General features: G+C 55.4%; 1 protein-coding gene across 10 annotated transcripts in view; it reads left to right on the forward strand.

Annotated features, from left to right (window-relative positions):
* CRAMP1 (cramped chromatin regulator 1) overlaps positions 1-13,383 on the forward strand; it is a 64,959-nt gene that overhangs the window by 43,158 nt on the left and 8,418 nt on the right. For 3 of the 10 annotated variants that reach the window (XM_017858308.1, XM_017858315.1, XM_017858318.1), the window contains 10 exons: positions 442-1,557; positions 4,073-4,250; positions 6,431-6,612; positions 6,702-6,776; positions 8,989-9,070; positions 9,975-10,079; positions 10,324-10,502; positions 11,242-11,307; positions 11,852-12,086; positions 12,890-13,054. In XM_017858308.1, coding sequence (XP_017713797.1) covers positions 442-1,557; positions 4,073-4,250; positions 6,431-6,612; positions 6,702-6,776; positions 8,989-9,070; positions 9,975-10,079; positions 10,324-10,502; positions 11,242-11,307; positions 11,852-12,086; positions 12,890-13,054 — 2,383 coding nt within the window. The remainder of the gene's footprint in view (positions 1-441; positions 1,558-4,072; positions 4,251-6,430; positions 6,613-6,701; positions 6,777-8,988; positions 9,071-9,974; positions 10,080-10,323; positions 10,503-11,241; positions 11,308-11,851; positions 12,087-12,889; positions 13,055-13,383) is intronic. The other 7 variants (XM_017858309.1, XM_017858317.1, XM_017858310.1 and 4 more) reach the window with 6 other exon arrangements.

Below are 13,383 nucleotides of genomic sequence, written 5' to 3' on the forward strand. Positions count from 1 at the left end.
GGAACCATAACCTGGAGCTCCTTATTCCATGGGTGTGAAGCCCCCTCTATGGCCTTGCAGTGCTAGAACTCAGTCACAGCCAGCCCTGCATCATGTCAGTGGCCTGTGTCTGGCCCACGGGGTGTGGCCAGAGCGTTCCTGCCAGCAGGTTGAGCAAAACGACCAAGGGTCAGCCCAGCCTTCTTCACGTCCATGGCTGGCTCCCAGCCCTGCCCACTCCACACATAGGCATGGTGCATGTCAGATGTGAATTTCCTGAAGGTACTAAGTGCCCAGGTCAGCACTGTTGGGTAGTGGTGTGAGGAAAGCCCTGGGTCGGGGGCATGATTTATACCCTGGGGGATGCCAGTGGGGAGCATGGCTCGTGTCTGTAGCCATGTGCCTGGTAAGCATCCGGAGCTCAGTGCCAGCCAGCATGGGCCTTCCTTGACGGGCACTCAGCGGAAGACACTCGAGGAGCGGCAGCTGCAGGATTCATGCTCTGCACTGACGCAGGAGAAGGTGACACTGCACTTGTTCCCAGGCGAGAACTGCACACTGACGCCGCTGCCGGGCGTGGCCCGCGTGGTGCACTCCAAGGCCTTCTGCACAGTGCACTGGCAGGAGGGTGGCCGGTGCAAGCAGAGTGCCAAGGACGCCCATGTACTGCCCCCAGCCCAGATCCTGGGCATCCAGAGTGGGCAAGGCACCGCCCGGGGCCAGGTGAAATGCCCGCGGGGTGGAGCTGAGGGCAAGGGTGTGGGGCGGCCCCCTCCTGTGGCTGATGCCTCTCAGAGCTCTGGAGAGAGTTCCCCCGAAAGCGCCCCTGGGGAGGGGGCCACCCTAAGCTTGAGCAGCCCGGACGCTCCCGACAGGCCTCCTCCCAGGCACCAGGACACCGGGCCATGTCTTGAGAAGACTCCTGCAGAAGGCAGGGACAGTCCCACCCGGGAGCCAGGGGCCTTGCCGTGTGCCTGTGGCCAGCTCCCAGACCTGGAGGATGAGCTCTCGCTCCTAGACCCCCTGCCCCGATACCTGAAGTCCTGTCAGGACCTCATTGTCCCCGAGCAGTGCCGCTGTGCGGACACACGGCCTGGGAGTGAGCAGCCCCCTCTGGGTGGGGTGACCTCCCCAGAGGTGCTGGCTCCTGTCAGCAAGGAGGCTGCTGACCTTGCTCCCACTGGCCCGTCCCCAAGGCCCGGCCCCGGGCTCCTGCTGGATGTTTGCACTAAAGACTTGGCAGATGCACCCGCAGAGGAGCTCCAAGAGAAGGGGAGCCCCGTGGAGCCTCCGCCGCCTCAGGGACAGCCTGCCGCCAGGCCCCCAAAGGAGGTCCCCGCCAGCCGGCTGGCTCAGCAGCTCCGTGAGGAGGGCTGGAACCTGCAGACCTCCGAAAGCCTCACGCTGGCCGAAGTCTACCTCATGATGGGCAAGCCCAGCAAGCTGCAGCTAGAGTATGACTGGTTGGGGCCCGGCCGCCAGGACCCCCGCCCCGGCTCCCCGCCCACCTCCCTCCACAAGCAGCGCCTCCTCAGCTGCCTCCTGAAGCTCATTTCCACCGAGGTCAACCCCAAGCTGGTGAGTGGGTTGGAGCCCAGCCCCTCTGGTGGCCCAAGGGGAGCCAGGCCCAGCCTTGGAGGGCTCCCTGCTGGGTAGCTAGGGCCAGCATGGGTGGGGTCCAGATGAGAGAGACAGGGTCCTGTGGCAGGGGACCAGGAACCCGCAGGACCTCAAGGAACGGGGAGAGGCCGGGACCCAGATGATTCGGAAGACAGAGGCTCTCCACAGACCACGTTGCTCTCCCTTGCGGAGGGATCCTCGGGCTCTTGATGAGTGTTTCCACTTATGTGCACGGCTCCAGAAGTGCAGTGATGAGTGGTCTGGGTGCTCTTTTCTGTGTGGGGCGTGGGAGAAGACGGCCAACAGGCATGCAGTACCTTGTGAGCCTCCTTGTGTTCCTGGGAGTCTGCCAACCCCAAGCATGCAGCTGAAGGGACAACTTGCATAAGACTGAGGGTGACAGAGTGAGGCCTGGAGCCGAGCTAGCCTTCTGGCTTATCTAATCACTGTTAACAGGTTTCCACTGAGGGAGTGATGGATGTAGTTCTTGCTCTGGAAAGACCATCCCAGCTGCTGTGCAGATGTGGCAAAGTCAGAGGCTGTCACAGAAGAGCAGGGATGTGGTGCCGCAGCAGAACAGTGGAGCTGGGGACCAGACAGGACAGTCCCTGCAGTGTGTGGGTGGTGCCTGAGCCTGGGGAAGGGTCCCTTACCACAGGGAGGCCAGTTGGTGGAGCCGACAGCGCACCCAGGAGTAATCCTACCCCACACCCCCAAGTCCAATAGGATCTCCGGCTCCTAGAGGGCAAGGTCCACGGCAGGCCTGTCCTGAAATGGCATGTTTAGGGGCTGGCAAGCTGCCGGACATGAGTGAGGGGCTCAAAGGATGGGCTGGGGCAGGAGCTGCAGGTCACTGTGGACCCCTTAGCACTGTTTCATGGTCAGAATGTGTGTGAGGCTCACATGTCCCAGTGCTGGGGGGACTTGGGACTCGGGCCCTCATGAGCCCCCACACACCTGCTGCTCCACACAGGCCACCTTACAGCTTCTAAGTGATGCTCACTTCTGCCTGCATTCCCCATGCCTCCTGCTGGTTTTCCGCTCCCGCCCCCGCCAGCCCATGCAGGGCTTGCCCCGGAGAGTTGGTTCATGAACAGGTGGCAGGAATGTGCAGATGTGCCTGGGGAGCATCACGGGGGCTGGGGAAAAGAAAGTTCTTGCAGGCGAGGTGGTGACTGAGCCCGAACCTGAGGCCAAGCCTGAGGGTGAACGTGGCTCGGGGGTAGCGTGGTGGGGGGACACCAGGCTGGGTAAGTGGTGACCAGAAAGACAGTGCCTTTAGAAGGCTTTTCAGGTTTGGCTTTTGGTGGGCTCATGGGAGGGGCTGAGGAGAGACATAGCGCCTGTGTTTGGGTGCCCCAGGGACGGGGCCAGGGTAGGCTCCTGAGAGTGCAGGCAGCAGTTCTGGGACACAGAGCAGGTAGGAATCCCACGTAGAAAGGCATTCCCATCCCCCAGGAGCTAGTTAGGGAGGCTGACTCTGGGTGGGCCTGGCAGACTGGACAGACCGCCAGGTGCAGCACCTGGCCCTGGGCTGTCTCTTGCCTGGTGGAGCTGTGACAAGCGCCCTTCAAAAGGCCCAAGCCCCAGAGATGAGGAGATGCTGGAGGCTGCTGAGCTGCTGTCGCAGGTGGAAGGAGCAGCATAGGAAGGGTCATGCGGTGGGAGGGGTCCTGGGGAAAGGCCGGGGTATGGGGACTAGGGGCTGAAGGCTCTGGGTGAGCAGACGGGCAGGGCTGTGCTGAGAGCACGGGGTGGAGGGCTTCTTAGTCCACAGGGAGGTTGCCCCAGGTAGAATGTGTGGGGTGTTCAGGAGAGTGAGGAGGAGGAGGAGAGCCGAGAGGCTGGGGGTACTGGCCGAGTCTTCTCAGCGGTGGTGGCATTTCTGTGGTGAGCCAGGCGGGGGACCCCAGGACTTGGCAGCAGGCTCTGCGGGCTGTGGCATGGGCCTGCAGATCCCCTGGGGTTGGGCTTTGTGGGCCTGCATACCCCCCAAAGTTGGGCTTCATTCCTGCAGAGTGCTCTTCAGCTGTGCTTATATCTGATTCTAGAAAGTTGACCTGTATTTCCTTCCTCTGACTCACAAGCAGAGAGGCTGCTGCAGTCTTGTGCTGACTTTTTAATATAGCTTTGAGTTCTTGACACTTAACACTTGCCATCCGGCACCTCTTCCCGCAGCTGATGCTGGCACTTGGGGCTGGTCCCCTCCCTCCCGCCTCCGCCGTAGCACGTGGAAAGGTATTTGTGAGGAAGGGAGTGGTTTTTATTACTTACCTGACCAGTGACTTTTAAAACTGGCAAGCTGCCGAGCGACTCTGGGGACACTGAGGCTGGGTGTCTCTGGCCCTGGCTTTTGCCGTCATGACACTGTGCTCTCTGAGCTCCATGACGATCTCGCCTCCTACTCCAGGGCACGCAGCAGCCGTTTCTCATGTGCTGAGTTTGGGTGTTGTTTGGCCCGTTTCCGTCCCAGGCTCTGGAAGCAAACACCGTCTCCACAGCCTCGGTGAGGCCCATGCAGGAGGAGCAGTCAGTGACGCCCCCAGGGAAGGTGGTGACCGTCAGCTCTCGCAGCCCCCGCTGCCCTCGGAACCAGGCTTCCCTCCGCAGCAGCAAGACCTTCCCGCCTAGCTCGGCACCCTGCTCCTCAGGTGAGGCTGTGGCAGCCACATTCCCTGTGCCTGGGCTGCCCTGATGGCATCCTCTCAGGCTTCAGGGGCCATGCCGAAGCTGAGGGCACAGGTGTGCCTGAGGCCTGACCCCACTGTCCAGCTTGCCACAATCCAGCTGACACGGTGAAGGTATAGAATCACTGCCTCCTCATGGGGAGGGCGACGCCAGGGCTTGCCATGAAGGACTTGTGGGGTCCTGGGGTGTAGAAGCTGGCAAGAAGCTGGCCTTTGCCAGGCTGGTCACTTTGGGGTCTGCTTTATGGTACCAGCAAAAGCCTCACTAATGTGCTGAGTTGGTTCAAAGTCCCTGAGAAGGTTGTTATTTTTCTGTTTTTCTTTACATGTAAAACCTCAGAATAGAGAATCCTTCAGTTAGGGGAGGTGCCAACAGGTTAACACAAGTCCCGGAAAGAATGATGGAACAATCTGCCAGTCCACAGTGTACCCCGTCCCAGCTGCATATAGGAAGTAATTTAAATTCAGGGGTCATAAATTGTGTTCCTGGTACATAAAACTCCAAGACAAGCATGACCAGTTTCCTGAGGCATCAGTTTCACTCGCTTTCAACCCATAGTATATTTATAATAAAGCAGATTATCATGGTTAGGATGGTAAATTTTTAAGTGTGAAAATGGTGAGTTTTAGACTGGGCATAGTGGCTCACACCTGTAATCCCAGCACTTTGGGAGGCCGAGGCGGGTGGATCACCTGAAGTTAGGAGTTCCAGACCAGCCTGGCCAACATGGTGAAACCCCGTCTCTAGTAAAAATACAAAAAATTAGCCGGATGTGGTGGCAGGCGCCTGTAATCCCAGCTACTCAGGAGGCTGAGGCAGGAGAATCACTTGAACCCGGAAGGTGGAGGTTGCAGTAAGCCAAAATAGACCCATTGCACTCTAGCTCAGGCGACAGAGTGAGACTCTTTCTCAAAAAAAAAAAAAGGTGAGTTTTAAAGATAAAATAAGGCCCAGAGCAGTGACTCATGCCTATAATCCCAGCACCTTGGGAGACCAAGGCAAGAGGATCACTTGAAGCCAGGCTGGGCAACATAGCAAGACCTCATCTCTACAAAATATGAAAATAAAAAAAGTAGTTGAACATCGTGGCTCATACTTGTGGTTCTAGCTATTTGGGAGGCTGAGGTGGGAGGATCACTTGAACCCAGGAGTTCAAGGCCGCACTGAGCCGTGATTGTGCCACTGTACTCCAGCCTGGGTGACGGGGGGGCCAGGCTAGGGGTCCTGTGAGAGGGGGCCAGTCCCTACTGTGAATGAATTTTATTTTATTTTTTTTGAGATGGAGTCTCGTTCTATCGCCCAGGCTGGAGTGCAGTGGTGTGATCTCAGCTCACTGCAAGCTCCATGTTCTGGGTTCATGTGATGCTCCTGCCTCAGCCACCCAAGTAGTTGGGATTACAGGCATGTGCCACCACGCTTGGCTAATTTCTGTTTTTAGGAGAGACAGGGTTTCACCCTGTGGCCAGGCTGGCCTGCCGTGAATGCTCAGGGTGGTTTACAGCAGCACGGACAATGATGAAAACATCTAGTAGGGTCCCACAGTACTAACTCTCTCATATTTCCTGTTCTTTTACCTCTGGGTCTGTGTTCTAAAAACTAGAGATTTAGACCAGGAAGCAGCCAGCTATAGGCCTGCAGCCCAGATCCAGCCCACTGCTTACTGTTTATAAATAAAGTTGTGTTGGCACACAGCCACGCTCACTTGTTCCCATGTTGTCTGTAGTTGCTGCTGTGCTACAGTGCACGGCTGAGTTGCCCAGAGACTGTATGACCCACGGAGTGGACATTGGCTATTCGACCCTTCACCAAGCAAGTTGACCGACTGGAGACCCTGAAGGCTCTTCTAGCCCTAGAACACCTTTGGTGTCTTACCTGCCCTTACTCCTGAGCACGGAGCGAAATGGTGGAGTGCCTTTGTCCTGTCCAGGAGACCAGTGGTCTACTCAAAATGGGAACAAGAATTTCAGTGAGAAGGATAGAAAATCAGTCTTTCTATGGGACTGAGATAGGTCTCTCCTTTCAAGACAACCAAACGGGTCGCCGAGAGAATGTCTTTCTGACTTTCTCACCAACAGAATTCTGCGACCCTGGACCTGTTGCTAGGTGAATGCCATCACATTGCTTCTCTCCTCTCCTCTGCCAGGTTTGAGAAACCCTCCGAGACCCCTCTTGGTGCCTGGTCCCTCCAGCACAGGAAGCAGTGACTCAGATGGCGGCCTTTTTGCTGTCCCGACAACCTTGCCACCCAACAGCCGACATGGGAAGCTTTTCTCTCCCAGTAAAGAAGCAGAGCTGACTTTCCGCCAGCATCTGAACTCCATCAGCGTGAGTGTGTGGGGCCGGGCCGCCCATGTGCGAGCGTCCCTGTGGTGTGGAGAGCGCACCTTCAGGTGCCGGACGCTGCTCCCTTACAGATGCAGTCGGATTTCTTCCTGCCAAAGCCCCGGAAGCTGCGGAACCGGCACCTGCGGAAGCCACTGGTGGTCCAGGTCAGGGTCTTGTCAAATCTGAACATGTGGCCTCATGTCTGGGCCAACCGGGACACAGGGCTTCTTCCTTTTCTCGCATTTTCATGGTGTAAAATGGGGAAATCCTTGCCCCTTGCTTCCCTCTTGTGAGTAGGGTAAAAATGCAAGTAATAACAGTGAACTTAATGGTACCCAGAAGTAAAGGTAATCTTTCAACAATATAGAAATCCGCTTGCAAAAAAAGACAGTTATAGGGATTCAAGTCCAAACAATGTCCAGATTGGGATGTATTCGTGGACTCTCAGCACCTGTTTATAAACATTTAGTCCGTGGAGCAGTTGCCAGGGCATGTGGGTCCACCGGAGCCCAGGCCTCTCATGAGCTCCCCGGAGTCCCTGAGGATGCCGTATGCAAGCCTGGGGGGCAGCCAGGGACTCAGGCACCTCAGAAGAAGAGCTTGGCATTCTGAAGCATAGAAATACAGAAAGTGAGGTGGGAAGTCTGAGATAATGATGGCGTTAGAAATTTATGGATGTGTGTTATTTTGGATTAATGCACAGGTTTCCTTTTGTTAGACTCTTAGAAATCTCTTTCTCCCTTGAGATTAGTGTATTTACAAATGAGAGATTGCATGAACGGTCTTAGGAAGAAAGATGCCTGCTAAATCTTAGGTGTTCTTTGTTCAGACTAAGACCAGGGTTGAAAACTATGGCCCAGGGCCGCTTCCAGCCTGACTGTTGTTTTGTTTAATTTAAAACAGCTTTATAGATAGAGAATTCACATATCGTAATGTTTGCCCATTTAAACCTTATGACTCAGTGGTCACAAGGTGTACGACCGTCGCCATGGTCTAATCCCAGAACGTTACCACCCAGAAAGGAAGCCCTGCCCCTGTGAACTCACGTTGCTTCTCCCGCCAGCCCTCGGCAACCACAAATCCACTTTCTGTCTCTATGGATTTGTCTGTTCTGGGCATTTCCTATAAATGGGATCGTACAATGTGTGTTCTTTTCCACATCATATTTTTGTAAATAAAGTTTTACTGGCACACAGCCATGATTATTCATTTCTGTACTATCTACTGTTTTCCACGTGGGCACGGTTAAGTATGGCCCCAAAACCTAAAGTATTTCCTACCTGGCCCTTTACGGAAAAAGTGTGTCAATCTCTGCTATGAAAAGTGTAGCCTTTGGAGTGAAAGTTCACGCTACAAGGCTGCAGCATACCGCTGTCTCTAGTAGCACCTCCTCTCTAGTCTCTCCGACGCCAGTGTCCTGGGGCATTTCAAAGGGGCGGGGAACTGCAGCGGCACCCCCAGAGGCCGAAGCACCTCAGACACTTGTAGGTGGAGAGACACTTCTGTTCATGTTCTATGTTGATCGCTAGCAGTTTCAGTGATGAACACGGTTTCTCAGATGGTAGTCCTTGTCACTCAAACCTGCTGTAGCACATTCGGCCTAATTATTCACACACAAAAGCCCTGTGAAGGAGCACTTCATGCCCTTTGGTGCCTGTGTGTTACAAGCAGTGACTTTATTTTCCTTACCCCATGTGTGAGGAAGCCCAGAATTGGGGGTGTCACTCATAAAAGTCCATGTCCAGTGGTTATAAACAGGTTTATATGACTAGTTGCATTCTAGTCAAATCCAGAAGAAAGTTCTGGATTAAAAGTGGATCAGGCTGGGCGCGGTGGCTCACACCTGTAATCCCAGCACTTTGGGAGGCCGAAGCGGGTGGATCACCTGAGGTCAGGAGTTCAGGACTAGCCTGGCCAACATGGTGAAACCCCGTCTCTACTACAAATACAAAAATTAGCTGGGCGTGGTGGTGAGTGCCTGTAATCCCAGCTACTTGGGAGGCTGCAGCAGGAGAATCACTTGAACCTGGGAGGCAGAGATTTCAGTGAGCCAAGATTGCACCACTGCACTCTAGCCTGGGTGACAGAGCAAGACTCCACCTCAAAAAAAAAGTGGATCACTGTGACATTCCTCCAGTTTTCCCTGGGAAAGCTTTGATTACCTGGGTTTGTTTCAGAGAGAACCTAACTGAGGCTTGGGGTGCACAGGTCCTAACTGTCTGGGACGGTCCCAGGCACCCTGTGCCATCGGCTCTGGAAGAAGAGCCCCACCTGGCTATGCTGGGCACCCTCTTATTTGGGACATTCCTTTGTAACTGGGAGTGATTTTTTGGCGTGGGAGTTTGATCACCTTGATTGTTTACCATTTTCCCACAGAGAACGCTGCTCCCTAGACCGTCGGAAAACCAGTCCCACAACGTTTGTTCCTTCTCCATCCTGTCTAACTCTTCTGTCACTGGTAAGGACCCTGAGCTTTCTTGGGGTAGCTTGTCCCTCCTCCTCACATGAGGGCCCTGGCTTTGGAAACAATGGGTGCTTATTTCCATGGCTTATTTTCAGGCATTCCTTTGTTCGTTCTACCGACAAATACCTAGTGTGCCCTATGTGCTGGGCCGCAGGCTGCGGTGGCGGGCGAGGCGGCTAGTCCAAAGGGTGTCCTTCGTCTGTGGCCTCAGATGGCCTTGTATGAGGCGCTTGGCTTGGTTCGAGTTGCGTCTCTTGTCTGCTCTGTATACGTAACGTCTTGTCAGCCGTTTTATGTAGTGGATGTGTTCTTGGGGTGTATGGATTATGCTTCCACCAGTCTGTACATTCAGTGGGGGCCTTGGCTCCTTGCAGTAGATCTTACACAGGAAGAAACCTCTAGTGAAGCACATACTGTGACTTCCCTTTTCTACCAGTGTTGACTTCCACATCTCTCCCTGACTTACCGCAAGACACTTACAGCTTTTTCTCCTGCCTACTTGTCAGTTTTCAACTGTGGAAAGCCTGGCAAGATAAAACCAAATTGCAGTGGCAGCATCTTAGTCCAGAATCTGATGCTCTGACTGGCCCGGGGCCTGTACCTCAGCTCAGGGGCTTGTCACCCTTAAAGAGCCATTTCCACAGGATGACAGTGGTGATCGCAGCCTTCCAGTAGCTCCTGGGAGGCACAGTGGTGGGTGCCAGAGCTTGTGTCACGTTGGGGGCCTGTGTGACCTCTGACTCCTCACATTAGCATTTGGAATGTTCAGTGGCTTCCAGCTTGGCTCGGCTCCCACACTCCCAACAGTGGCTGTAAAGGAAGCCCCCTGCGGCCCCATCCTGCTGTGAGGGCACGGTGGGCGGGCTCGACATGTCTGCTTTTGCCCTCGCCCTCGCAGGGAGAGGTTCGTTCCGGCCCATCCAGTCTTCTCTGACCAAAGCAGCTCTGTCTCGGCCGATCGTGCCCAAGGTCCTTCCACCCCAGGCCACGAGTCACCTGGCCAGTAAGTCTGTACCTGCATGGCCACAGCCACTGAGTGAGCCTCTGAGGGATGTTTTTGTGACCAGATTTTTTGAATGTCTTCTTCTCCAAATCATAATGTCTCATTACCCTTCACCGAGAACATCTAAGCCCTTGGCTCTTGCATTGACATGAGGTGTGAGGGAGAAGCTGTTCCCCGAGCCCTCTTGGGACATCTCATGGGTTGTCAGTAGAGCAGAGAAGTGCAGCGTCCTTTTTGTTGCCAGGTGCTATCGACTTAGCAGCTACGAGTGCCGGCATCCTCTCTGGGAACCCCCTCCCTGCCTTGGACCCCGAGGGCTTGTCTGGCATCTCTCCACTGTCTTCAGACGAGGTGGCGGGTGCCATCTCGGGGCAGGACTCCACTGGAACTCACCAGGATGGAGACGCCCTCCCCGCTGTAGGGGTGAGTATGCTTAGAAGGGCTTTTCGGCATTACCACCAACTTCTGGTGTGGACATGAAAGCCATGGGGCTGAGATCACCCTGGACTCCAGCTCTGCCTTTGGAGGAGAGTCTCCGGACCAGGGGTGCCATGGTGTGAGCAAGCTCTGTGTAGTACAAAGCAGGAGAGGCGTGGAGAGCCACTGAAGAAAAGTTGGGGACAGGCTTGCCATGTGGCACTGGAGAACCCCGAGCTGAGACGGTGTGGAAACATAGCTCTATCTGAGAGTGACTGTAACCAAGCTGGCAGCAGCGAGCCCACAACACTGCTCGGACCCACTGAGCATCCCTTTCATCTGGGAAGATAGCAGCCTGCATGGCCTTGGCCATTGCTCCTTTATGAGGCTCCAAGCACCTGGCTTCTCTGGCCTCCCATGGCCACTTCAGAGCTGCCCCAAGGAGGGTGAGGTGGGCTGATGCTGTTAAGACTCCAGGGAGCCCAGCCCTGCCTGCTACAAGGTTGACTTCCTCATAGGACTTTACTTGACTCTTGGAAGCAACAAAAACTTGCAAGTACAGGACCCACACCTGAAAGTAGCCTTTCAGCGCTTTCAACCTTAGACTCCTGTCCGTTTACTGTCCCTCTGCTGTTAGGAGGCCAGGGGGAAGGAACACCTCTTTTTCTGGAACTCTGTCGCGGGCGAGGGTATGGGTGGCATCTGGTGCACCCTGCAGCTGCTCATGGGCGTGCTGTTCCTGCAGGGCTCCGACCCGTTCGTCAGCATCCCTTCGAGGCCTGAGCAGGAACCAGTGGCAGACGGTTTCCAGGTAGAGTGTGCTCTTGGGCTGCTGGGCAGAGCAGCTGCCCCAGGACTCCCTCCAGTGCCGTGAGCTGCCACCTGCAGTCATGCAGTGGCCTGGCTTCTCTCCTGGATTGTGCAGTGGCTTTGCTGTTCTTCTGCCTGCTGGGCCAACTGCCCAGGGTGGATAAACGAATACAACTGTCCGCCACCTCAGACTTCCATGCTCCCCTCTCCGAGGCAGGCTGTTTCAGACCCAGCTCTGGAAGAACTCAGCTTTCTGGGAGGAGGAGGCTGTCAGCTAGTAACTCCCCCAGCCCGCACTCTCTTTCTGGCAGCAGTCAAAGCAGGTCCAGGTCACTGCAACCTGACCTTCTGACTCTGCCATACTGAGTGTTTTTGGGAGAAATAAATTCCCCGAGTGTGTTCCTGAGTTGGAGGGAGGAGGTGACTGCAGCGCTCGTCACCCTATTGATTTGCCCACAAGCTAGGAGACTAAGCTGGTGTTTGTTTCCTCCCTTGTCATGGGTTCTGGTAGACCTGGTTGTGTCTGAAAAATACCTGTCTCCCAGCAGGGCTCGCCTGTTCTGTCCTTATCTGAGCTGCCTAAGGCCCCTCTCCAGAATGGCGTCTCCACACCGCTGTCCTCGTCAGAGAGCTCCAGCACCCGGCTGTCTCCACCAGATGTCTCTGCTCTGCTCGACATCTCCCTGCCCGGCCCGCCTGAGGATGCGCTGTCCCAGGGCGAGCCTGCCACACACATTAGCGACTCCATCATTGAAATCGCCATCAGCTCCGGTCAGTACGGTAAGGGCCAGGCGGCCTCACAGCCCTTCCTGTCATCAGGTGTTGATCTCCTGCCCCAGTGTCTGCCACACTTCCTAGGATATTCCAGTTTTGTGATTTTTACGAATTGAAAACCTGCCACCTACAAGGTGCTGTCTGGCTCCGGCAGGGACGTTGCAGGTGGATAAGGTACCTGTGGGACCTGAGGCAGCTGATGGCCTGGTAGGCTTGCTCCTCCTGACCTTCAGGCGAGACAGTGGGATGGCCCCCAGGCGCTCTTCAGCCTGGGGATCACACAGTATTTTCCTAGTTGATCTTGAACCTGAGCAGGCAGCCTGCGGGTCTTGCACAGCTTATGAAGCAGATGGACTGGCCCTGTGGGCTTTGGTCTCACCTGCTCTCTGGGACAAAGCTCCTGGGAGCAGTGGTTTGTTACTCGTGACGCAGCCTGTGGGTTCAGAGAGTTGTGAGTTCAGTGTGTCAGCATGTAGCCTTGGGCAGATCACCAACTTGTTGAACCTCCCTTTCCTAAGCAGTAAGTAGAGAATAAGGTACAGCTCCCAGGGCTGCTGTGGGTGCCATGTGGTGACTCACGTGGAATCCGTGGTGGCCACTGCTGTCACCTTCGCTCTGTGCTGCGCCCTTCCGCCCTGCAGAGCTGTTCTGCAGATGCTGTGCTCCTTACCTGCAGAGCCACGTCATCTATCTGGTTCAGCAGGGCAGAGCCCTGTGGCCCTGCTGCCTTCTCCGTGGTGGACTGGAGGAGCGAGTTGCCGTTCACCGCCCACAGCAAGGCATTTCTGATCTGGGGTCTTGGTTGGCAGGTGAAGGGGTCCCTCTTTCTCCAGCAAAACTGAACGGCAGTGACAGTTCCAAGAGCCTTCCCTCCCCGTCCAGCAGCCCCCAGCCACACTGGATCGCCTCTCCCACCCACGACCCCCAGTGGTACCCCAGTGATTCCACCGACTCCTCGCTCAGCAGCCTGTTTGGTGAGTGTATGGGCAGGGCTCCTGTCTCCTTTCCCAGAGCAGCAGGGGCTGGGGTCGGTGGGACGCTGGATTCTCATTCTACTCAAACTCCCACGAGGACTGTTGGCTTGTTCACTTCTCAAGTGTTTGTATTTTTCTGAGTTAATATTTTTGGGTGTAATTTACATGTGGGTGTACACATTTTTAGTGTACAGTTCACCAAGCTGTGGCAAGCATGTACAGCCTTGTAACCCACAACCCAATGGAGACCTAGAATCTTCTCGTGAGCCCAGATGCTGGGTTCTGTGTGCCTTCCCAGGCTGTTCAGGTACCTGGCTGCTCCCCACTAG

The sequence above is a fragment of the Rhinopithecus bieti genome, unplaced genomic scaffold, assembly GCF_001698545.2.
Source record: "Rhinopithecus bieti isolate Rb0 unplaced genomic scaffold, ASM169854v2 scaffold_47707, whole genome shotgun sequence".
NCBI lineage: Eukaryota > Metazoa > Chordata > Mammalia > Primates > Cercopithecidae > Rhinopithecus > Rhinopithecus bieti.